This window comes from Orbicella faveolata, unplaced genomic scaffold, assembly GCF_042242905.1.
Source record: "Orbicella faveolata isolate gen_17 unplaced genomic scaffold, um_ofav_v1 contig_25, whole genome shotgun sequence".
In the NCBI taxonomy this organism is placed as follows: Eukaryota; Metazoa; Cnidaria; class Anthozoa; order Scleractinia; family Merulinidae; genus Orbicella; species Orbicella faveolata.
This window is the reverse complement of record NW_028301553.1, coordinates 29,615,001-29,641,190: the sequence shown is the minus strand read 5'-3', so window position 1 is coordinate 29,641,190 and position 26,190 is coordinate 29,615,001. Positions and strand designations below refer to the sequence as shown.

General features: G+C 40.1%; 2 protein-coding genes and 1 pseudogene across 7 annotated transcripts in view; all 3 read left to right on the top strand.

Moving 5' to 3' along the window:
• The window catches only part of LOC110066578 (NACHT, LRR and PYD domains-containing protein 12-like), an 80,880-nt gene that overhangs the window by 4,426 nt on the left and 50,264 nt on the right, over nucleotides 1-26,190 (top strand). Inside the window, exons 5-10 of one of the 5 annotated variants that reach the window (XM_089293160.1) lie at nucleotides 1,789-2,061; nucleotides 3,408-3,563; nucleotides 5,254-5,322; nucleotides 5,597-5,686; nucleotides 11,710-11,733; nucleotides 12,314-15,981. In XM_089293160.1, the coding sequence (XP_089149286.1) occupies nucleotides 1,789-2,061; nucleotides 3,408-3,563; nucleotides 5,254-5,322; nucleotides 5,597-5,686; nucleotides 11,710-11,733; nucleotides 12,314-15,393 (3,692 nt within the window). In that variant the 3' untranslated portion in view covers nucleotides 15,394-15,981. Of the gene's footprint in view, nucleotides 1-1,788; nucleotides 2,062-3,407; nucleotides 3,564-3,595; nucleotides 5,054-5,253; nucleotides 5,323-5,596; nucleotides 5,687-11,709; nucleotides 11,734-12,313; nucleotides 15,982-26,190 lie in introns of those variants that run through there. The other 4 variants (XM_089293163.1, XM_089293161.1, XM_089293165.1 and 1 more) reach the window with 4 other exon arrangements.
• LOC149109820 (angiotensin-converting enzyme-related protein-like) lies at nucleotides 17,475-20,518 on the top strand. Its single transcript, XM_089293181.1, has 3 exons — nucleotides 17,475-18,040; nucleotides 18,334-18,462; nucleotides 18,909-20,518. The coding sequence occupies exon 3, from the start codon at nucleotides 18,913-18,915 to the stop codon at nucleotides 19,174-19,176; it is 264 nt and encodes an 87-aa protein (XP_089149307.1). The 5' UTR covers nucleotides 17,475-18,040; nucleotides 18,334-18,462; nucleotides 18,909-18,912; the 3' UTR covers nucleotides 19,177-20,518.
• The window catches only part of LOC149109819 (uncharacterized), a 19,610-nt pseudogene continuing 15,972 nt past the window's right edge, over nucleotides 22,553-26,190 (top strand). The window contains exons 1-2 of the transcript XR_016208254.1: nucleotides 22,553-22,734; nucleotides 23,716-23,788. The product of XR_016208254.1 is annotated as an uncharacterized LOC149109819 (transcript). The remainder of the gene's footprint in view (nucleotides 22,735-23,715; nucleotides 23,789-26,190) is intronic.

Genomic DNA, 26,190 nt, shown 5'->3' with positions numbered 1-26,190 from the left:
CACAATAATAACACTATTAACAACAGCTTTCTTTCTTAAAAGTCATGATTAAATTTAATTGGTGTTTTCCACGAGTAAAGGGCTAGCAAAGTAGTCACACAAGTCATATGAAAAAAACCCTATCCCGACCGATGTATCGATTTTGGTCACTCCAGTGACCACATATTGAAAACGTGACAGAAAATTGGCGTTACTTTTGATTCTCACCAAATTTGTCATATCCCCCTCTTGGGAGAATTTTGTTAAGTTAGCTAATTTAGTATGCAAGCCACCGTAATGGCGGTTGCTGCGGCGAAATGTTTCTTTGCTCAAAATTGGGGCAAAATCTTTCAGAGATGGAAATCAGGACATTTGTAAGGATGCAGAAAGTAATTTGGAACCAGTTGCTGGCTTCTAAGGCTGAATTTATCCAGAAGTAAGCTGTATTTTCGTTTTCGTGCCGAAAGCCACGCGATGAAATATTATCGGTTTGTTCTGCTGTCTTGTTCTGTTTTTTCTCTTGGTCTTGTTTGTAGCCCGCCGAGGCCAGTCTTTCGTCTAAATCAGTTGAAAAAAGTTCGAAAAAGATGTTCCCAAGTTTAAGCTCTCAGGCGATAATTCTGGAGTTTTTTGGCCGAAACATCGGCTTTGTTATGTTCGTGTTTTTCGGTTGCTATGGGCGACCGTGGCTTCCTTTGTTAGGTCAAGTCTGGGGAGTGAGGTCACAAAAAAATTCTAATTAATTCTGGTTTTGTTCGATTTCGCTGAAATTTTAACACGATAAAACTGGATTGTTGAGGAATAGATTTACTGCCTGCCAATGTGTGGTAGCTATTAACGCTTAAGTGATATATCGCTTCGAAATCAGGGTTTTGAAGAGATTTTTTTGCAACGTGTGGGTTCGGCGTGATTTTATAATCGGAGGTTTTTGTTGACCCCGAAGGAAAAAATATCCGGAAAAGGTCATTTCATCGATGATTCAAATGAATATAAATATGTATATGTTTCGAGCGAAATTTCTGCCGAAAAAATATAATTTTTGACGAACGCTGGGTTTTTAATTTTTTTCCTGCGAAAGTCAGTATCGGAGATGAGATTTATTAATGTTTCAACAGCTTTTGGCGCGTAAACATCACAGGTTGTGTGACTCAAAATTTGGCCGAGTGAAAGCTTGAGTCTGGTCGCCTACAAATCGAAAAAAAAAACCACGGGTAAACCATGAACCGCGCTCGGCCCATGGCCGTGCGGTTAAAAAAAAAATGTCTGACAGATTTTGAGCTATTTTTGATCTCACATTTTCTTGGTTTACAAAAAATCTTTCTTACAGATTTTTATTTTACATTGCATGAATGTTAAATCAGAGCCAATTTCTTATTCCTGAAATTTTGAGGTGGGATCATACGTGTAGATTTTGAGAAAAACGTAATTTAACCTACTAGTGCTCAGTCTCTTCTTAGGTACTTGGTCGTTCATTTTGGGGATTTGTTGATGTTTAATTGTCCCTGTTACACATAGAATGGTAAAAGACTTAGCAAACAGTAAATAGAGAAAAGAAAAACATCTTGGAACATTTTTGAAACAAGGTAGATGTTGGGCTGTTATAATCCATAAAAACTGTAGTAAGCCACCTTAAGGTCATGTTCTTCAGCAAAATATACTTATGTTCAATGGTTTTATTACTCCTAGTTAAAACTGTAAACACGCTGGGGTGGCTGTGTTGAAAAAATAGGTCAAAGCCCTTATCTTATTAGTATCGTGAGTAACAGTAACAGCTTAGCAATTAATTTGAAGAATTATTCTTCTTTGTAGTAAGAGATGGCACACCCACCGATGATGAATTAGAAGAACTGGGCAATGAAATTGTTGAATGGGAAAAGCTTGGGCGTCGCCTTAAGGTCAGTGAGCCAAAGCTTGCAGAAATATCTCAAGCTCATGGCCAACTGTCTGAAAAGGCATATCACATGTTAAAGCACTGGAAACAAGGAAGAGGTTGTTCTGCAACCTACAAGACTTTGTGCGATGCATTGAAACACAAACTTGTACAGCGCCAAGACTTGGCAGAGCGGTTTTGTTACATTCATGGTAAGTATTTTCTATTAACTACTGTTACAGTTAGAGTCTAATCGTTACTGTGATGACGTACTCCAGATCAAGCAGGCTGGATGGGGTCATTGTCGTGTTCTTAGACAACAAAATTTACTCTTGCAGCACCTCTCTTCATTTAGGTGTTAATTGACAGGGTAATGCAAGGCACTAATTAACAATTTTTTCTATGTTACTTGTCAAGTTTCTCTTAAGGTAACTATTTTTAGGGACAACTTAATTTAAAGGAATTTATCAGTTGCATGAAAATTTAGTAGTTCAAGTCAAGAAGTCACTGACTTGCAGTGCAATACACCTAGTCTCACAGGCATGAGATTGTTAACTTGTGAGTGCCAGAATTTTTGAAGATAACTAAAGTATTTCTCAAGATGTCCAAAGATTTCAAAGCCTTTCAAAGGTTTCCCTGTCTGAGTCACACTGCTGTGTTTCACTAAAGATTACACTGTTGCCATTACAAAGTAATTCCTTTGAAGAGAAAATGGCTACTTAAAATGGGCAGTGCTATAAATAGTAACCTAACTGTAAGTTTTAAAATGCAGTCATTCACTTGTAGTCAATAATAATTACCCTATTTAAGATGGGTAATTTAGTCGAGGGGCTCTTTATTCCCCCCCCCCCCTCCCCCCTTCCTTCCTGGTCCCTCAATAGGTACCTAACCTAAATCACATTTTAAGCATATATACTTGTCTACTTTAGTGATAATCAAATGTTTTTCGTGAAGTCACATCACACATAAATGTCACATTTGAAAATTTCTACCATCTTGGATTTAAAACTTTGTTCAGATCTGTCAGGACAGCTCCAAAATTTATTGGAAAAAAAATGAGAAGAATCTTAGTAAAGAATCTTAGATACAATAAGAATAGTTGTTGAAGTAATGGTTTTGGGATAAATCCTTCTTGAAGTCATTAATAATTCTTTAAGTTTGAACAAGGAAATCGTGACCAGATGGTGTTTGGATTAAATTAGCATAGATTTTTTGCAATTTTAAAATAGGACCCTGCCTTACAGCCACCCTATTAATATGGTCACCTCTTTATTGTGTCCACTTTAAAGTGGCCTGAACAGAAGGTCTGAGTCAGTCATTTTCTTATTAAAAAACCCCTTTCATATGGCCAGATTTTTGTGGTCCATTGGTGACTGGATTTATGGGGTTCCATGTTTCCATTTTGTCTCAGGAAACAACCAGATTCTTGGTAAAACAAGACTATCCATTACCGTTGGGACCAGTAAGTGTATAATATCCACTGGAACCCATTTGGACCATTAATTTAAGGTCCTTTTGATGATTCATTTCATTTAAGTTATTTTGCGTATCTTTATAGAACCTTTCGCCATTCATTTGCCCGCTGGTGCAGTACCAGCAGCAAGAGTGATGGGAGAAGTTTCTGGTGCCACTACAAGTACACACGACAGTGGAGATTCCACTGGAGTGAGAAGTACTTTGAAACGGAAACATTCGGATCCAGATCCTGAACGAGGTATGTAATATATACTAGTTATGCAGTGTTTTTGAATGGTATACCATGGAATATCCCACGAGTCACTTGTATTTTCTCAGTACACACACGAACCTTTAAGCAAGTGTGTATACCAAGAAAATACAAGATACATTACTGGGATGTTCCATGGTATACTAGGATAGAGTGTTGCATAACTATTTTATACCACACCATAGAAAATACGGTGGCCGACAATTCAATGTGACATACATGCAACACATGATGGGAAGGCTGAATTTGTTACCGTCAAATATACCACAGCTTTCCTGTATCCTGTTTGGCTGTAATTTCTATGGGATGGTGTAAATAGATTTAGCCAAGCTTTATGTGTAAAAGAAGAGCTCCATTATAACTTCATACTTACAGTGAGGACACTCGAACCATGAACACTTGGTATTTTTTTGTACATTTTTTAGTGACCATACAATGCAGGCTCTTCCTTTTAAAAAGAGTGTTTAGTGTTTTTACACTAGAAAAATGCTAACATTATACATTACATGGAGAGCCTTTTTTCTATAGTCAAAAAAAAAAAAAAGTCAATTGTTGATGGTTTGGGTGTCCTCACTGTAAATCAGTTACTCAAAACAATAATGGCTCTGTTAATTCCAAGCCCGCACATGCCACTCCCTCCGAGGGACAGTTTGTCACAAAGGGCTGCCTGGGTATGGGGAATTTGACAATTTAGTCAAGTACAGAGAGTTTAAATAATTGTGACTTTTTGAAAACGAAAGCTGGCTTCTTTCTCTTCATCCAGGTGTTAACTGACAGGGTAATGCAACGCACCAGTAAACAATTGTTTTCATGTCACTAATCAAGTTTCTCTTAAGGTCATTCCACCGAAATAGAACCTGCACTGAGATTTTTGTGAAACTTTGCCTATTGATTGTTTATATTATAGGCACTTAAATTTTGACATAAAAATGAGGGGTCCCCATGTTCGTTTAGGAGCAACAGCACCTTGTTTATACCCATATAAGTCTTTATGATAGCACCATGATCGTAGTCATGATTGCTTCCTAAATTCAGGTTTCCGACGATTGCTTTTTGTTCTACACTGAGAATTGGTCCATATTTATTTTACACAGAGAAATTTATTACTCAATTCAAAACAACAGGTAAAAATGATCGGTCACCATACTAGTTTGCGAGAAAATGACGATTTACCTCTATGGCGAGGTCCAGCTGTAAAGAAAAAGCCGCCATTTTTTAATGCGCGCGCGCTAATCACGCGTGAAATTATGCGCAGTAGCAATGCATAATGGACTACTGGGGAATGACCGTAAGGTTACTTAACAGGCTATGCCAAAAGTTAGACTTGCCACAAGTCGACCTTTTCTTAATCCTTGACTTACTGATCTCCCTCGAGCGAAGAGAGAGGGTAATCTTCGCGCGACGAAGTCAGGAGGACGAGCGGAGAAACTAACAATGGAAATATTATTGGAAAGGACTTTAAGAAAGTTTAGCCAAAAGTAAGAAGTTTAAATTGTTAATAATCCTCTGGCAGCTTATATGTCTCTTGTATGATGATCGCTTTAGATACTAAGTAATGTGGTCAAAAGTTCTGGAAATAAAGGAAACGAGAAAAATAAAGTTGTGGTTAAACTGAACGTGAGTGCAAAGAGCAACTTGTATAAGCTTGAAACTGAAACTGATTTTTATTCCACCGCAGAAAACCTCAAAGACACACACGAGCAAATGAGAAATCAAGTGAAAAAGTTGGAATCACTCCTAGATGAAGGTCAGTAGACGTCAATTGAGATATTTGGAGGTATAGAAATTCTATCACTGGGCAAGAAAAAAAGGTTCTCCTGTAACTTAAGCAGTGAACAGCAACTAATACATTAATAAACAAACGGAAAAAGCGACGGGATGACAGTTTAGCAACAAATGTTGGTTATTATTGCATGTTCAAACTGGCAGAAATTTGATCATTTCCAACGTCGATATTTGTCTATCTATATTTTGACATAACTTTAATGGCAATGATAGCGAAAGCTGATGTTAATTTTCAGACAAACTTCAACAGATGAAAAGTGAGATAGCGAACATGAGGGAGAAGTTAGACACTTTGGTACTAGCACAAAGAGAGACCGACGATGAAGGTCAGTTCTGAATAAAAACTGATGCAGGTTTTGCGCAGTAAAAGAACAGCTTATCCAGCGAAAGAATAGCCTGTGTCACAGCCGCCCTCTCTCTTTCTGAGAGGGAGGCTGTGATACAGGCTAGCAAGAGACACATTTCTGACGAAAGTGAAAAAGGAAATAATTTGGCTTAAACTCAACTTTGAGCGAGTCTTATAATTGCTATTGCAATTTTGTGTAGACGGGCTAAACCCGAAACAACGAAACGAAACGCCGAAACGAGCGGAACGAAACCACCGAAACAAGCGAAACGACCGCAACGAGTAAAATAGTAAGTAAATAAATTGAAAAAGTTAAAAAAAAAAACAGCCTTGAGCTCTAGCACGTTACTATGGCAGCCGGATCGCGTACTCAGATCCTGCTCTTAAGAGTCACTCACCTGCAATATCGAGACTGGCTGGCCAGGTTAGAAAAATCGGAAATCCTGAAACTTTGCCTGAAGAACGCTTTGAGGGGACTACTTTCGAAAACATTATTCCGATTTCCTTAGAATTTTAAGTCTTCGGGAAATTCGCAAAAAACGAAAATACAGCTTTTTGCCTCATTAGATATGCAAAAAATATCTGAAAAATTGACAAAGTTCTCGGTATTCGCATTGAAACAGTTTACAAAACTAGAACACGGGGTAAACTTAGCATAAGAGCTTTACCTTTCTTCTATCTAACAATAGGAAGTTTTAAATTTTTCAAGCATTTTAAAAGATTCCGTCGACCGTCGAAGAATTGCCCTTTCAAGACCCAGTGAAAACGGGAAAAAATGCGTAGTTTTCCGGGTTTAAAACACATCTTGGTACGTCCAATATGGAACCGAAGCAAGTACTGTGCAAAGGTGTGTCGTTTTTATTATAATAACATGGAAAAAAATTTCTGGGCAATTAAGGTTCACTCAGGTAAAATGCAACAGTTCGCGACAATCTCCTCTCAAATTTGCATAATGCGGTATGTTCAAAGAACTCTATTGTTGAGCACTCTAGTTTGTTTTCAAAACATTTGTGGGCCATGCTTTGTGGGAAATCATACGAAAATAGAGTTGATCCATGTCGTTATTACAACATCGTTCATTATTTCACGCAAGGTACATAACACTATAGAAAAAGCCCAAAATATAAGTTCAAAGTCGCATAGACTAGATACGCTACACATATTACGTGACTGGCGTCACGTAATATATATTTTCAGTTAGCTCCAATTGGAATTTCTAGATTATTGAGATTTAGACACTTGCTTATAATAGAAACATATAGGGGTTTAATGTCTTTCCCGTCTACCTACACACTCGACTAGTCTGCAAATAATTAGAAAGGAGACTGGTCTTTTAAAAATTAAATTTTAGCATGTGTCTGGATTTTGATCTTGATGGAAAACGAATTAATTAGAGGCACTAAGGCTATGTCTACACTATATCGGATAGCTCTTGCGCCGGCACAAAAACCATATCGGATAGGGCTTCTGTTCACAAAGGGAACGCTGATTTCGGCGCCGTGTTTACAACGGAGCGACGCTGCGCCGCTTCGATCTTGAAAGTGAATCGTCACGCATCGGATAGGTTTTCGTACCACTCTTTGGAATCGTGTTAACAGGTTCCGGACCGCAGCGGAAGTCAATAACCCGGGGCGAGGATTGGATTCCACAAGATGGCGGCCTTGCCACTTTTGTTGATTTCTGCTATCTCCAACGCTGTACTCAATTTACAACTCTGTATCAACGACTTCAACTTTCGCTGATGCTCAAGGATTTAAGAAAGAGAACTAACAGAAGGAGGTGTCCTCGTACAAGATTATTTTGGGTCAGGCCCAGGAGATGTAATGAATGGTGGGACAACTTTATTACCCGAAGAAGACTTGTACTCGAGTGCACATTTCAGAAGAAGATCCAACTCATCGTCCCGCGTCCACGAAAAATCTTTGGCCGCCATGTTAAAAGTGCGGGGAAATACACCGCTGTACATTGTAATCAATTCTTTGGTTTCACGTGACGTCACAAGCTTTGATGAAATCAGTGTCCGCCATGTTGTTGTCCCTCGGGTGTCAAATTTATGCTAATAATAGTCCATTTCTACAGTGAAGCTTCTCCATTATCGCTCTTTTATGGTCACGTGGGTGAAACCCAAGAGTTGGCCCCAAGCCTTCTTCCTCCCGTACGCTTCGGTGCAATCCGTTAGCCCGCGTGAACGACTTGTTTCAATTCTGGGCCGTTTCTGTTCATACTATGCCGAAGTGTTTTTCATGTCGACACGAAAAGCGGCTCGGTATAGTGTAGACATAGCCTAAGTGAAACGAAGAGGTTTTAATAACGTGATCCAGCTAAACCAAGGAAGCAAGTTTTATTGAAAAATAAGACTGTTTGACGTCTATCCCGCGATCTTACCTCGGTTGGAATTCGGCCTAGTCCAAACGTCGTGCTTCTGCCGTGCCGACCTCAAATAAATTTGTCCCGTCAGTGGCATGACAAGAGAGCGGCGGTGATTCCAAACGTCGAATTTAATCAGTCGCGCAGAAGATCGGAAGACGCTTGCTTTGCTGAAGGCCATTTTAAATGCAACGAATATTAGCAACGGCAGCTGACGCAGCAGGCTATAAATTCAGTTCGGCACGGTAAGAGCACGCCGAAGCCAAGTCGCGCTACACGGCATGCAAACTTTATTTTCCCCCCCCGGGGGGGGGGGGGGGGAGACTCACATATAAAAATAACGGGGGTGCTCCTCATACATTTTAGGGGTTAATCCTCAAAAGGTCCACCGCGAGAGCTTTTGCGGTATCTTTTAGGGTATTGAGCCGAAAACTATGGATAGGGGATAATGCGTCATGTAAACGGTTGCCAGTTTAACCATCGATTTTCCCTTTTTCTTTATTATTTGGAAACTATTAAGGCTAAGTAATTGAAGACACCAACTACGACAAAAGAAAAACAAAACAAAACAAAACCAAACCCTGTTAGAAAAATAACAAATAGTCATTCTATAAAGAGACTTTTCAATGTTCGTAAATTATGCAAATAAGTTCATCTAGCTTCAAAAAAGTTTGTGTTTGCTGGAACGCGTTCTTCCCGCCCAGACTTTTTGTTTCAAATACTGATTGAAGAAGACCAAAAGTTAATCAAAGTATTTATTTCGACTCGATATTGGGCAAACTAAAACGCGTTTTAAGTTCGTAAAATTACGCAATTTTTTGCCGTTTCCATAGGGGCTTGAATTCTTCGACAGTCGACGGAACTCCTCAAAATTTAATTTAATGTAAAGCTTGGTTCATCCCGTGTCCTAGTCTTGTAAATTATTTCAATGCGAATACCGAGAACGTTGAAACCATGCACTCAGTTCAGCAGGCTGAATTAAGGTCGGTGCGACTACTTATAGCACGGCAGGCCTAATGCCGTTCCGCACGGAAGTAGCGCGACTTGGCTTCGAACGACGTGCTCTTGCCATGCACGTGCCGAACTGAATCAGGGACAGCGGAGCCAGGGTGGGGGCTGGGGAGCTCAAGCCCCCCTCCCCCACTTTTTACCACGATGACGTTTTATTTTGTTTTAGTATGAGGTACAAATGAAGAAATAAAGAAGAAGGAAAAGAAAACGAAAAACGTCTGGTTGACTACAGCTTTACAAAGAATTTACAAAGCTACAACCTCGTACCAAATTTGTAGGAAACTTTTCATGTTGACCTAGGTTTAACCTTTCCGCAGCAAGCGCTTTCTTCCACACACGGGGACTTGTGTAAAAGCGCAGGTCAGTCAGTACTAAGGCCGTGATGTATCATGGAGGGCTGAGAAAGATGTATCAAGCTCACAATACCTTCAAAATATATTGCCGCAAATGCACTAAAAGTACCTGTCATTTTATGGTTCATCCACTAGGTTGATTTACTTAAGAACTACACCATGGAGAATGTCAAAAATACCATTTCCGAGACCCCAGATTTAAATGTTTTTGGGGGGGAGGATGACCCTAGAGCCCTCTACAAACTTGCGCCGGCACCGCTCGTCACTGTTCAAGCCCCCTACCTCCCCCGCCCCCACTTGAAAAAAGGTTCCGCCGTCCCTGTGAATTCATATCCTGCTGCATCAGCTGCAGTCGCTTTCTAGCATTTAAAAAGGTCTGCGCGACTGAATTAAATTCGACGTTTGAATCTTTTGTAGCTTCTTGTCATGCCACTGCCGGGCAAAATTTATTTGAGGTCGGCACGGCAGACGCACGACGTTTGGACTAGGCCGAATTCCAACCGAGGTCAGATCGCGGGATAGACATCAAACAGTCTTGCTTATTTTTCAGTAAAACTTGCTTCTTTGGTTTAGCTGGATCACGTTAATAAAACCTCTTCGTTTCATTTAGTGCATTTAATTAAATCCTTATCCATTCGATCATTCAGATGTTTCAAAATCGAGACACATGCTAAAAAAAGTACTTTAAAAGACCAGTCTCCTTTTGAATAGTTGTAGACTAATCGATTGTGTATAGAGGGGAAAGACTAACCCCTATGTGTTTCTGTTATAAGCAAGTGTCTAAACCTCAGTAATCAAGGAATTCCAATTGGAGCTAACTGAAAATATATATTACGTGACCCCAGTCACGTAATTCATGTAGCGTGTTTAATCTATGTAACTTTGAACTTATATTTTGGGCTTTTTCTATAGTTTTATGTACCTTGCGTGAAATAATGAAACGATGTTGTAATAACGACGTGGATCAACTCTATTTTTGTATGATTTCCCACAAAGCATGGCCCACAGGGGAGCAGGGATGGCGCAGTGGTGAGAGCACTCGCCTCCCACCAATGTGGCCCGGGTTCGATTCCCGGACCCGACGCCATAAGTGGCTTGAGTTTGTGTTGGTTCTCTTCTCTGCTTCGAAGGTTTTTCTCCGGGTTCTCCGGTTTTCCCCCCTCAGCAAAAACCAACATACAGCTGATTCCAGCTGGCTGTAAGCTGTGCTCCAAGGTCACACATGGACCGTATAGCGGCTGCCAGAGGCGCCAATGTTTGCTTTCGGTTCGACCTTGTTGAGCTGCCTCGTTGCTGTACTTTGCGACGGCGATTAGCCGCGACAGTTATTATTATTATTACAACAAATGTTTTGAAAACAGACTAGAGTGCTCAACAATAGAGTTCTTTGAACATACCGCATTATGCAAATTTGAGAAGAGACTGTCGCGAACTTTTGCATTTTACCTGAGTGAACCTTAATTGCCCAGAACTTTTTTCCCTATTATTATAGTAGAAACAACACACTTTTGCACAGTACTTGCTTTGGTTCCATATCGGACATACCAAGATGTATTTTAAGCCCGTAAAACTACGCATTTTTTGCCGTATTCATAGGGACTTGAAAAGGCAATTCTTCGACGGTTGACGGAATCCCTCAAAATGCTTGACAAATTTAAAACTTCCTATTGTTAGATAGAAGAAAGGTAAAGCTCTTATGCTAAGTTTACCCCGTGTTCTAGTTTTGTAAACTGTTTCAATGCGAATACCGAGAACTTTGTCAATTTTCCAGATATTTTTTGCATATTTGTAAGGCAAAAAGCTGTATTTTCGTTTTTTTGCGAATTTCCCGAAGACTTAAAATTCTAAAGAAATCGGAATAATAATTTCCTAAGTAGTTCCCTAACAGCGTTCTTCAGGCAAAGTTTCAGGATTTTCGATCCCGTCATTCTCGATATTTCCAGTCAGTGACTCTTAATTGGTTTCCTCTGGGGCTCCACTACTCACAAATTTTCATTTTTACAAGCCAAAATGGCTAGTGAAGCGCAAAAACCACTAACCAAAATGGAATTTTTACTAGTCTGTGGCTAGTTGGGTACCGTTAGTCTCGAGCCCTGACTGATCAGGGAATGGTGGCCGTTGGTCGTTTTTGTAAAATCATGGGCTATTATTACCCAGCACAGCCCTTGCGCTCGATTAGTAAGAGGTAGTTTATCCCAGTAACTGATTATTTAGACAGGCTACTATTTGATAATTATTATTAATAATTGTTTGGTTTGATTATTTGTTGTAGATGCAAATGGATCACAGACTCCAGGTAAGAATTAAATAGTTGAAATAATTGAAACGTGGTCTCTACCAGGTTTATACCAGCTGGGTTTATATTTAAATTCAGCTGATCTATTTTTTGCAAGATAAATAAAGTGCTTATTATTGTTATTATTAACTGATGGGTGGTTAGGCTAGACTGGTATGTCAACTCACGGAAAAACAATATTTTGACAGATATGAACGTGAATTATAAAATTCGATTTGCACATATACTAGATCATTGATTAGAGGAAGGGCAAAACAGAAGAAAATTCTCCAAACATTGATATCATAATTTGGCAATATTCTTCGGTTTGTGACACAAGAATTAAGGGGAAAAATGACACCCTTTAACTGAAATCTTTTTATTTAACGATCAGTAAGGGCATAGAATGCCAGCTAGTTTATATAAATAATGATAAATGGATGAGAAATGGGTTTAGGATTAACGGAAGCTTTTCATCTTTGGGCTTTGAGCTTGCTCTTACAATGTTTGTCACAATAGCTGAAGACTTTCAGTCTAGTTTTAAATTCTGAATTAATTCTTGAATTACTTGTTCATGATGTCATTTTATTTTAAAATATAGCTGTGAGTGCTTACACAAGAGCTTTGAAAACATCTGTAAAAAGTCAAACAGAGTTCCAGCCCAAACTAATCGCCTCTGCAACCATTTCTAATGTGAGAACTGATGACATATTTACGAATGTTCTCATACAACATGGTAGAAAGGCCCTCAACAAGGAAGACATGGGATCAACAAGAAGTGACCAGCTGTATTATTTTGGGCAAGTGAGTGGTACTCGAATAGAACACTGTGAAGAAATATTCATTGGCACTACCAATGATGAACGAAGCCCTAAACGTATTCTTCTTACTGGGAAAGCAGGGATTGGAAAGACTCTGTTTTGTCAAAAGCTCGTGAGAGATTGGGCTGACGATAAGCTATTTCAGTCACAATCCCATTTTAAATTTGTGTACTTGTTGACATTCCGTCAACTGAATCTCCTTGAAAATGACCAGTTGTCTTTGCAAGAGCTCTTAAACTGCTCTACGGTATTGGATGATAGCTCAAACATTGATGACTCGTTGTTTGAATACATTGTGAATCACCCTGAAGAGGTTTTGATCATTATTGATGGGTATGACGAGTTTTCACGACAAGATTACATCATTAGTGAATTGGAAAAAAGGTACCGAAACACTGCTAAAGAGAAAATGCATGTCGCCGCACTGTGTACCAAACTCATCAAAGGAAAACTGTTAAGAGACTCTGTTGTTATGATCACATCAAGGCCTGATGAATCTGATAAGATAGGAGGAATTCCCTTTGACCGGTACGTGGAAATTGCAGGGTTTTCTCCACAACAGGTTGAAGAGTTCATTAAAAATTATTTCAGGGAAAACAACACCATGAAGAAAGCCGTTCTCGATCATGTCATGAAGAATGAGAATCTTGTTAGCTTCGCTCACATCCCTATGCTGTGCTTTCTGATGTGTTTCTGTATGGAATATGCCCTTCAAACATCAAAGAGCAATGATGATCTCCCTGTTTCAACAACTGACATTTATTCTGAAGTTGTGAACATTTTTGAACTAAAGCATAATGCCGCGTCAGAGTATAGGATGAAAGAAATTCCTGAGAAATTCAATGCTTCACATCTAGTGGAAAGTACGTTGGATAAATTATCCGAGTTAGCAGCTAAACTGCTTTTGCAGAGTAAGTCAATTTTTGAAGAAAGAGAGATGAAAGGAAAGTTTGGTGTCGAAGAAATCGAAAAGTTGAAAGAAAGCGGTCTTCTCCACTGTGGTCCGCCTCTCAGGAAATCTTTGCTTGAAACCACGAAATACTTAGGTTTTACTCATTTGACAATTCAAGAGTATTTGGCTGCTCGCTGGTTTGTAATGTCAAATGTAATTCCAAAACATGTCTCCCAAATGGTTCTGCAGTTCATGGCTGGAATTTTGTCGAAGAAAAGGAATGGTGAACTAATGGAAAAATTGCTAGAAAGTATTTCATCCTCATCCCGCACTGAACGCCTTCTTGTGAGAGCAACATGCCTCAGTGAATATCAAGACAAAGAATTTGCTAAAAATGTCGTTGGGAATCATTCCCATCACTACTTTGACCACGGTGAATTGGAATTTTCCCATTTAAATGATGTGGACTGTATCGCAATATCATTTTTGCTAGATGTCTTTAGTGCATTGAATGAAGAGGAAGCTACTACAGTGCAACATCAACGATCTGAACTGTCCTTTACTGTTAACAGGTTGGAGATATTTCACTCATCTCTAACACTGTCTGGAATAAAACGTGTCTGTGAATCACTAGAGAAAGAACACTGTCCCGTTACCGAGCTATATATCGCCGATTTTCGATTGACTGACGAATGTGTTAATTGCATTCGTGGATTAGTATGTAGTAAATTGACACAACTACTTCTGAGTGGTAATCAGATCACCGCTACCGGTGTTACCAGTCTGTGTGACGCCTTAACGCATCCAAGCTGTAAAGTAACCACACTAGAACTGAGTGGTAATCAGATCACTGATGCCGGTGTTACCAGTCTGTGTGACGCCTTAACGCATCCAAGCTGTAAAGTAACCACACTAGATCTGAGTGGTAATCAGATCACTGATGCCGGTGTTATCAGTCTGTGTGACGCCTTAACGCATCCAAGCTGTAAAGTAACCACACTAGATCTGAGTTGTAATCAGATCACCGATACCGGTGTTACCAGTCTGAGTGACGCCTTAACGCATCCAAGCTGTAAAGTAACCACACTATATCTGATTGGTAATCAGATCACCGATACCGGTGTTACCAGTCTGTGTGACGCCTTAACGCATCCAAGCTGTAAAGTAACCACACTAGATCTGAGTGGTAATCAGATCACCGATACCGGTGTTACCAGTCTGTGTGACGCCTTAACGCATCCAAGCTGTAAAGTAACCACACTAGAACTGAATGGTAATCAGATCACCGATACCGGTGTTACCAGTCTGTGTGACGCCTTAACGCATCCAAGCTGTAAAGTAACCACACTACATCTGAGTGGTAATCAGATCACCGATACCCGTGTTACCAGTCTGTTTGACGCCTTAACGCATCCAAGCTGTAAAGTAACCACACTAGATCTGAGAGGTAATCAGATCACCGATACCGGTGTTACCAGTCTGTGTGACGCCTTAACGCATCTAAGCTGTAAAGTAACCACACTATATCTGAGTCGTAATCAGATCACCGATACCGGTGTTACCAATCTGTGTGACGCCTTAACGCATCCAAGCTGTAAAGTAACCACACTATATCTGAGTGGTAATCAGATCACCAATACCGGTGTTACCAGTCTGTGTGACGCCTTACCGGATCCAAGCTGTAAAGTAACCGCACTATATCTGAGTTTTAATCAGATCACCGATACCGGTGTTACCAGTCTGTGTGACGCCTTAACGCATCCAAGCTGTAAAGGAACCACACTATATCTGAGTGGTAATCAGATCACCGATACCGGTGTTACCAGTCTGTGTGAAGCAGTACAGCACGACAACTGGAAACTAGTCGCACTACACCTGAGTTTGAACTCTGGTATAAGTGAGGAAAGTAAGCGATCTCTCAGAAATCTTGTTAAACAGCACAGACCAGGTTTTAAACTTTACATATAAAAAGCTACAAGAAAGCATAAGAAATATCAATATGTAGAATCCTGTTACGAAAATTGTCTAAGTCAATTTCTAGAACAATATAGAACCGGAAGTCATTCAGCCGTGACCAATTTGTATAAGAACATTCCAGAACATTCTGATCCTTATGTAATTACTCAGATTAAATATTGTGTCAAACTACTTAATTTAGTTCCAAATAGAAGTTTCTAGTACTTTAAGCCTCATATATATTAGAGCGAGTGTTTCTTCTGTGAGAGAGATTGATTCAAATTTGAAGAAGCTTAGTGCTGTAAATTCGTGAGGTTATCTTACGGAAATAAATTAGTTTGTTGCTGTTACCGGCGATCCTGAGTTCTGTCTGGAAAAAACCCTGTTCTACAACGATACTCGTAACAAATCCCCATGTACACATTAACAATTTCCTGAGTTAAGAAAAAGAATTTTTTTTGATATAATGCTAAAGTTTGTGTAAATAGATGAGAGTGATATGAAGTTTGTAAATAAGAAAACTCGCTGTAATTCCTGAAGTGTTAAGCAGGAAAAGGGCAACATTTTATTTAACTTTAGTAAATAAACGTTTAGATTGTATAGCGACTGGCATTGTTTGCTTTACCGTTTGTCTGAGGGGAGGAGATGCTTGTGTATTGGGGGATTCCACGAGGACGCGAACATGTTACACGTTCTTTCCCATCACTCTTGAATTGCGAGTCATACTCAACACGCGCGCAGTCGTCCGCGAAATTAAACGTTGGCCGCGTGTAGGGGTATTTCCCGCCAAAACGTCGACTTGTTCCTGGTTATTTGCGTCTCCCGTTGAAAACGAACCCCCAGAGATACATGTTATGGAGCGACTGAGAAAATGTGAAATTTAGCCCAAGGAAATCCCAGCAAGGTATGATAAGCGCCCCTTGGTAGCAGTGCTTTACAGTCGCTCCATTTTCCCTTTCCCCTGACGGTGGGTAAAATAAGGTTTAAGTTTTAAAGTTGCCTTGTATTATGGTTTGTTGCTATATGTTTTTGTTGTGCTTACCCCACATTTTTTTTTTTTGGCTCAATATCCTAAAATGTACCCCAAATGCTGCCGCTTTTTTACCCTGAAAGGTACGACGAGTAGCCTCGTAGTTTTTTTTAAGAGAACTCCCTCTTCCCGCCCTCCCTTGGGCGCTTACTTAGAAACGTCATGCACAGTTAAAACTTGCCGAATATCATGGCAAAGTTAATAGTTTCTAAAGAAAGTGTTTCCTTGCGTCGATCGTGGGGCAAATGAAACACTGAGCTATCTCTTAGCAATTTATCAACTTAAATTAACCGCCGTAACGAGTTTCTGAAGCTGACGTTTCGATCGTTAGCTCCTTAGTAACAATTACGATTTACTGGCAACCACTTGAACAAAACAGTTGCCATTCTCGGTCGATCCCAGAGACTTCTGCCCTTTACTATGCAAGACTTCAGAGATCTTACCTTCCAAGTTCTCGGTTAGTAGGGTTAACAGAACAAAAAGAGCCGGAGCGAAGAGATACCACGCAAGGGGCCTGTTTTTCCCTTCGCTCGCCACGTTCGTTTTTCTCCCGTTGTCTCACCCTCCGCCCCTAGCCAAGAACCTTAAAGGACAGGTTTAAATGGTCTATCTCCATCGTCAGTCATACATACTCAAAAGAGTGTACTTCTGAGGTCAGGAATGTACGGTTGCTAGACAGGATGATGTCAGGTGTTTCGTCAATAAACAAAGAAAAAAAAACATGCCTGCACGAGAGCCGGCTTTGTTCAAATTGGAATGTAGACTCCTCAACAGACGTCTTCATGGTTCGTTACGCATTTAAGGAGGAAAGATTGCGTGACGAGCGTCTAAGTGGTACGTAGGCTAACTAGAATGCAGCTTGTTTGACGCGCTCCTTTCAGGTTAACCGCCTGCTTTGAGCAGGCTAACCTAAAACTTATTGATCAAACTTATCGCGGGACATATTATTTTTCCATTAATTTAAAAATTAGTGCGCACGCACATGCAACAACCACAGGCTGAAGTTAAAGATGTGCGTTTAAATCTGTGGAAATAAGACGAGTTAGGTTTTAGTGGAGCTCGTTAACCCTATTCAAACCAGCAAGAGCGCGATCCGACGCACAGACTTCAACGGTTTTTTTTTTTTTTCAGTAGCACTTTAGAGAAACTTGCCAAGCTTTCTGACTTTGTCTGAAATATTTGTGGGAACAATTCGGCTTGTTACACCTTCCAACTCAGCAAAGTCTCCGAAACTTTTATCCGAAATTTGTCCGAAATAAGACAAAAAGTGTCAAAAGGCTTTTTGCAAGTAATGTAAAAAATTCGCACTGCAATGTTATTTACATTCTTCGTTGTTTTATTGTTGTTGTTGTTGTTGTTGTTGTTGTTGTTTTCCTCTTTCTCAGAATCAGACATAAACGGCGTAATGGAAATGGCGCTGCGTAAAATCGGATTTCTACCGTTCGGCTACATGGTCAATCAATGGCGATGGAAGGTGTTCATTGGAGCCATCACTGACGTGAACTACAATGCCGAGTGGTGGAAACTGAGGACTAAGTACCAGGGAATAAAACCACCTGTAGAACGGTCCGAAAAGGACTTTGACCCCGGATGCAAGCACTACATTCCTGCCAACACACCCTACATCAGGTTTGAATTTCAATCTTCATAGCTTACAATTATGATCAACATATCGCCTCTCTTTAGATTTGATGAAATTCTGAACTACGCTGGCCAATGTTCAAAACCAATCCGGAGCAGAGAAATTTGGCCGCTGTGCCTTCCTAGCCTAATTAAATACTAATGAAGTACGGCTTGACTCGTGAAGGTAAAAACCCCTACATTGAGAGCAGTAATCATTTTGGGCGTGGGAGGGGTTCGTGCTTTCGCTTGCATTACTTACGTGACAGACTGGAGAAGAACCTCTTGTTTTTCTTGCCCAGGTATTTCATGAGTTACGTGCTACAGTTCCAGTTCCACAAGGCCGCTTGTGAAGCAGCTGGTTTTAAAGGACCTTTGCATACCTGTTCCATCTACTAGTCAAAGTCAAAGGAGGCAGGAAAGAAGATCGGGTAAGTTTGTTAGTAGAGCTGGGGAACAATGTACTGTTTTCAACAGATAACGTAAATCTCTTTGTGCGGGCAGAAAAACTGTTTAAGGACCATTGAATAGGGCGTTGGAGCTTGTTAATACAGTAATGACTGCCAAAGTCTTCCCAGAAAGGGAAACAGAGAGAATTGTGCGAGTTGAGCCTGCGTAGCAGGCGTTAAACTGGGGTAGGCCGAAGCAAAGCGTGGATAGATGGAAGGGGACTTTTTTGGCTCTTTACCTCTTCCCTGTTTTCCCCTGCATAACAGGCTATGTGAGTGCTGGGAAATGTGTCAAATGCGGGTATCATTTCTATTTCTTAGCCGTAAAGAGCGAAGGTCTTTCACTCGTCGCGTCTGTAAAACTGTAATACTGTAGTACTGATTCACTGTTCATGGTGCTATCCTTTTCAATCCACTTCTCCTTTTAGCGATATGCTGAAAATGGGCAAAAGCAAACCTTGGCTGGAGGCCCTGAAGAAGCTGACCGGAAGTGAAACGCTGGATGTTGGAGCGCTGACTGAATATTTTGAACCGCTTCGTAAGTGGATGGTGGAGCAGCGTGAAGAGATCGGATACGCCGCTCCTGGATGGGACGACGAGGACGACATTATTGCAGATGGAGTCACTTCACTCGTTCCAGTCCTGTTAAACACGTTTGCTTGCGCGTTGGTTCCACTCGCTGTGTTCTTTCGTTGAAGCCGTCAGCTAGCTGCGGCTCTGAGTAACTCAATTTTCGAACTGTAGTGTGCAGATTTTTGTTTCATTTGAGAGTTAGAAGTCATTATATTTCAAGTAGCTCGGCAGTGTATTCGCGTTGTTTTCGTTTTTATGTAATATGGTTGCAGATATTTCTTTGGTTTTAAAAATAAGAAGTGGAATAAACACATCGCTTTTTCGTTCATATCAATCGTACTGGTGCAACCTCCATGTTGACGACTTCCAAATTATTCTCTACCCATGGTGGCCTGCGTCGCTGACGGGATTCGCGCGCGTACCCACTAAAACAAAAAAAAAAAACTCGCGCGCGAAATCCCACCAGCCACGCAAGTTATAGTCATGAAAGTGTAAATTCTATCTTAGTGAGCGGAAGCTTTTGAGTGGAGTCTAGGTCCTGTTACCAATCAATAATAAATAATTGGAGGAAAACATTGGGCAAAGCGAAGCCTGTTTACGATTTAGTGAAAAAATTAACTGATCAAAAAGCCATATGAAGGGAAAAAAGCCCTGGCCTTTGGACCAGGTTGGTTATCTCACAACCCAGTGGGGTGGGGTCAGGTGGGTTAGAGGGGACCTGGGTGTCTCACTTTCCGCAACGGCAGGTTCCGTTCCGCCTTTCATTGGCGGTTAAATATTTTGTAATAGTACAAAATATTTCCCTATTTCTCCCAACTCCCGCTGCCTTAGAAACCCCTCTTGGTAACCTCTGTTCTCTCGCTTCGTGTAGGGTTCCCCTCCCCTTCTATTTTGGGTGTCCCAGCCTGACCCCTCCCCAAACGGGCTGGGTATAGGCCAAATTTCAGTAAACATTTTCCACAGATACTCAAGCAAAAAACGGTGGAAAGCATTTCCTCGTTGGTTTACCAACGATACACCGTGTAATAAGAAATTAACGTTCATGGTAATAAGGGTAATCGATCGAAATTAACGCAAGTTAAGTTAAGTTGGATTGAAGGATAAAATACCTTTTAGTAAAGACGATTAACGCAAAAGAGGTGCTAAGATTTCAAATGAGCGTAATTAACGTGACTTATAATTATTACAAAAAGGAACACAACTTGTTGTGAGAACAGGAAATTTTAATACTAAAGGCAAAAATCCGAAATGTAAACAATGTTCGTGGAACTGCCACTGAACGTCGGGGTTAAGCGAGGAAATCTGGCCACTTTGAGGTCTTCACAGTGTCCATGACACGAGCCGATTTCCAACATGATAAAATAATGCTTTTTCCTTTTTCTGTCCCAAGCCATTCGTACACAGCGGGCGCACTAACTGAGAGATATAATACCGTAGAATTCCGATAGTAAGACCCCGCCCCCCCCCCCCCAAAAAAATAATGATAATAATAAAAAATAACGGCTTCCCGATAGTAACGTTAATTTGTCACTCTCTTGTTGAATCCTGAAAGTAACGGCCTACCTGAAAGTAGATCTACGGCCCCGCAAATGATCCCGGCCCTCAAATGATCCCCAAATTGTACCGCAAATGATCCCAGAACCGGAAATGATCCCCAGATTGTACCATAAGTGATCCCGGACCGGAAATGGTCGCCTCGCCACAAAATTTGAAAATGTGAGGACTCAGGAATTTGGACAGTGGATTTTAAATTTATGCAATCGCTTTTTTTGACTGTGAAACTCCGAAAACCGTGATCATTTGGATTTGATTCCAAAAGGTTAATTTGGTACTGAACCAATCACTATAAAGCTCAGAACAGGCCAGAAAACCTCAAAACCACAACCAATAGGCCACGTTTGATATATCAATATTCTAACATCGATCCGAGGCTTTCAGGTCAAAATTGCAATTTTTTTAAGTTTCCTTTGTCTTTCAATTCTCAAAAGAGACTTGGATACAAGGAAAACACCACCAAACATAGAAGTTTGTCCTGAAAGCCTCGGAGCGTTAGCCCTGCGTCGGAGCGAATCCGAAGGGCTGACGCTCGAAACGTCAGCTTTCGAATCTCTTTACGGTGGCCAATTCACATTATCAACCCAGTTGATAAAACCAAATTATCCTTAAAACTGATATCCAACGTTACGAAATCCTGTGTTTGAAGTTTGTAGTTTAGCTGGATCCTTCCCTGGATGACTTTATTAGGTCCGGGCCTGCGATGCATGATAACTCAGGACGTTCACTAAATCCTCAAATTTGGAGACAACTGAGAATTCCCAAGTGGATTGACTACATTTTTACTACGGTAACTAGCACGAAGGAATCTTAGAGACTTTCGTGGGAGCCCGTGGCTATCTAGGACGCAAGTAGATGTAATGTACAGGGAAAAGTTCTAAGCGGTTAATTGGATGGCAGAGGCATCTTCGAAGATTCATGTTTCTTTTTGCAGTGCGTTTCGTAAACGAAAAATTTATGCAGTCGACACATGACCATTTAGTATTTTGCGAAGTGTGAGAAACGTTTTTATATTCCTGCTTTTATGCCTGAGGTGCTTGTCTTTTCTTCACCTAGGATAATTAAGAAAATATGTATCCATTCATAGACTTTTCATGGAGTCCACGCCATTCCTAACTTTTTGCGGTGGAATCAGTTCCGGTCCCGGGATCATTTGCGGTACAATTTGGGGATCATTTGCGGTACCGGGATCATTTGCGGGCCGGGATCATTTGCGGGGCCGTAGATCTCGTGTGCCTCTTCAATCATGATCAGAACGAGAAATTCTCAAAGTTTTTGAATTATCAAATTGCCGTAAAGAAAATTGATTTCTATACGAAAATTGCCAGTTGTAGGCTTATAAAGCTGCAATTGCGGACCTTCTTCTGCAAGCGTGCTCTTCAGTTTTCCGCTGTTGTGCATGCATTTATCTCGCAGCAAACAAACCACCGAAGAAAAGTTTGTTATTACAACTGGCTCAGCTTTTTTACTCTAAAAACAGCAGGTAGAAGTGCAAATGTAAGGTATTGGACATGGCGAAATTAATTGTAAATAACGGCGAAGCAGAAAGTTTACAATTCCTATGAAACAAAGGCCGGAAATCAACATTCCAAGCCATATGAGCATTTTTACTTTTCGCTTATTAACAAAAAGCACATAAAGCAATGAAAATCAATCAAAGACAAGAGAAAAGGGAGAAAAATTATCAGGGAAATCGATTGTCGTTGTGATAGAGCGACTGCTAAATTTACTAATCAAAGGGAAATTCTAGAAGTCTACTTTATTCTTGTTCAAGTTGACCCTATTTGCCCGTCTTGTGCTAACCTCGTGATTTCCAAGTCATCATGCATTGTTAATAGGTTGGGAGTCACATCACGTTTTGACTTTCATTTTCTATTGGTGAACTTTACTGAGATTTTGGACATTTGTAATATGAAACTAGAATTGTCATTACCCAGAAACATTTTATTTTCTAAGTCAATTTCGTTTCGTAAATGTGATTTACAGTGTGGTCTTCAATTATGCAAATTATGCTTAAACAGTAGGCTCGAGTTTCGCCTCTACTTCAGTCTACGTTCCTCGATCAAAGCGGTTGGTAATCGAGCCCACGTACATAGTGACAAGACACAAACTTAGCAGTAGGTAAAGGTAGGTAATTCAATTGGCACGGAATGATACATACTTGTTTGTGAGGAACATAGGGTAATCACTGCGGCAAATCACTTTTTATATATTAACACAACAGGGAAATGATTAAAATGGGTTTTACGTGTTACTAAGGGAAAAATCTACAATCTTGGACAACTTAAATGAGTAATTGAGACGACATCTCCCTCCTTTGCAATGTTGGTAAAATAGTGCGTTTTGGGTTTAGCGCCAGTTCATTATTGATTTTTGATCCGGGAGAAGGGGTTTTATCTCTTATCCGTATTCTGACCAATTCTCGGTTTTCACCAGGCATGTGATCAAAACTAACAATCGTAACCGTTCAATAAATAAATTCAAGAATCTGGCGTATGATAGATGATTGCTATATAAACAACCTCGCCAAGAATCAGGTTTCTGCTGTTTTTCATTCGCCCGTTATTCGCAGAAGTGTGTCACCCAAATTTATAGAGCTTTGTATGGAGACGCCATGTTTGTGCCCTTCGGAGGGGCACAAACATGGCGGCCGCAAAATAACAAAAACATCTATCGTTGAGTTTTGCAATTGAAACGAAAATTTTTACTCTAGAGCTCCCACACATTGAAATAAATGCTTCTTCTAGTGCAAGCATCGTTTATTTAGCAAAAACTAAAGCGGTAACTCATCTTTTGGCCTACGCGACAGTCTTTTCGGGCCGCCATTTTCATGTCACACAACGCAAAAGCTTGGAGTGCTCTATTACAAAAAGAAGAACTCTTTCGAGCTAAAAGATTGTCAAACGTCACGTTCCTATAGGGTCTTTTATCTGATGAAACTAAAACCGCGGAAGGAAAGATAATTTCTAATTTTGGAATATGACCACGTCATATGAAAACCAAGAATATTGTGCTGACGAAGAGTGTGTCACTCTAAGTTCAGTATTACTTTGTCAGCACTTTCTGTTTCCTTCGATCTGATGTTGAAGCTTTCTGATTTACTCACAGGTTTTTGGTAAAGAAGGAAGAAGTGGCAATTCCTTAGTGGTGCTAATTTTAGCCGAAACATCAGAATATTAAGGTAGAAATTATTTTAACTCTGTCATTTGTTTAACAATGTGGTAACCTGAGATCTTCACGTTTCGATTGTGTGAATGAATGGTTCGTCTAACGTTTGTTGTAAACACTATAAGAAGTCTAAGGAAGAATCTACTCCTGAAAGTGTCATTTAGGAAGGTTGATATTAGTGAACAACAATATTCATTGGATTGTTTTTGCAGATTCTGCCAATTTTTTGAAGACACAACACCAGAACCCATCAGCAAAACCAGTCAAAAACTCATGAAATCAGAGTCTGTTCCAAGTATTTTACATACTTAAAAGTTCTTACTTATTTTGCACATTTGTTGTTCAGAAGCATTTTAATCCTATTTCGTTTCTTTCGCATTCGTAAATGTCATTGGATTTCCTAAGGCCCGGTTCAAACGTCGAACTTTTCATGTGCCGAACCTAATAGCCCCAATTAAGTACATGACGAGATCGACGTTTGAATCAATTAAGTTCTACAAATGTTATATGGGTCGACCCGGGAATTAAGTTCGACATGGCCAGTCGGTCAGTTCGACTGCGGAGCGACTCCGATTCAAACGTCGAACTTTTCATGTACCGAACCTAATGCATGCATTACAAATACATTAAATAAATTAATTTTTACCCACAGATCTGCACGTTTACTATTTTTGTCATGAGCACACACCTTGTTTTGATCATTTGGAACAAAATAGCGGGAAGAGCGGGACAATATGTGTTCCTATTGCTTCGAGAGTCTAAACATAAATGAATCTTGAATAAACCGACGACAGGAACGAACTGGACGAGGAACTGCGATGTTTCTTTGGGAATAAGCGATAATATCAGGCAAACCAAATTCGAAAATCGTCTTCGGTTGTTTAATGCTGATTGCATCTGGGTCGCCTTCTTCGACTAGCTCTACCCTCCTTTATCGCACTTGCAAGAAAAGCAACCTCTTCATTTTCACAATTTGTCTTTCCTACATTTTTCTGCCATTTTGGTCAGCAATAACTGTCGTTTGCAATGGTGTCTCTTTTATTTTTGTAATTAAGTTCGATTAAATTAGGTTAGTCGTTTGAATCAGCTGCCGAACTTAATTATTTGGGTCGACCCAAACTGGTGTTAGGTTCGGCACATGTAAAGTTCGACGTTTGAACCGGGCCTAAGATATTTACTTTAACCTTGATCGCCCCACGGCACGAAAACAATCAATCTATCATCCTACAAAATTGCTATATCTTTTAATCTTTGCTTTTTACGAGGGATCGCTGTGCAGACCACGTCGAAGTTTCGATTTCGGTTGAGTTTCTTTTTTTTTCCTTGTTGTCATATATGCAAATTGCAGCCTATCCCGCGGGACCACGTGGTCTTTGTGTTCGTTTTGCGTGGAAGTATGCGAAGTGGAAATCACTTCGGGCTGGAGGAACATAATACAGTCAAGCCTATATATAACGCACCTGTATTAAGCGGCCACCCTCTATTAACCGGCCAGTTTTCAAAGTCCCGATTTTTTGCTCATACAAACGCTGAAGTTTTTACCTGTATTAGGCGCCCTATGTATGTCTTTCTTTGTTATTTTTACCTGTATTAAGTGGCCACCTTTGAACGGAAACTAAGCCACATGTCGTTTTATGCGGTATTTTATTGTTACTCCGGGAAGCCTTACGGCCAGAGCTGGAAAGCCTAGGAGGCACTCTAAATGCGCAAAATGCTTGACTCTAATTTGAGGTTGCCATAGTGACTGTAAAATGAAACTTCTGTCTATGTCTTGGAAAAAAATTGTGACAGCAAATTCCAGATGATTTCTTCTTCTGCTCTGCTTTCGACATACTTTTGCTCGTATAACAAGACAAATTGTTTGTTTCATCATCAAATTCGAACTGCAGAGTGGTTTGACATAATATTATGAGTGATACAGTTTACAAAACAAAAGAAATGAAAGTTTTAGTTCATACAATAATGTTTAATTGTTTTCAATCAAGAAAGCGGGGGCAAACTTTAGTGATAACTATTACTAGTGTTTAAAATGCGATCCATCATCACTATAAAAAATAACATGTACGATTAGCTACTATAAGCTGATAATCGGCCGTTTAATGTCGTACAAACCAAAGTTTCAAATGCTGAAGCGCCAAATGTACGTGTACGTTCCTATCCGACTTTTTTAAGTCGCCATAATTCTTACTCTATTACTACTTTAACTGGAACAGTTTTATTGTCTGTTGTTCTACTTTTAATTAGGAACATTTCCGTCATAACTGCAAATTGAACGTAACAACTATGAAATGACGGAATGAGATATTTTGTTGTGAACTGTAAGTCATAGAAATACAGTACTGTATTAGTATGCCGTGGAAGGGTAGAGGACAATTTATTGCACAGTACCTTTACACAATGTACCCTTATTTAAGT

Coding starts and splice junctions, on each gene's coding strand:
- LOC149109820 (XM_089293181.1), top strand. CDS start 18,913: ATGCTGAAAATGGGCAAAAGCAAACCTTGGCTGGAGGCCCTGAAGAAG.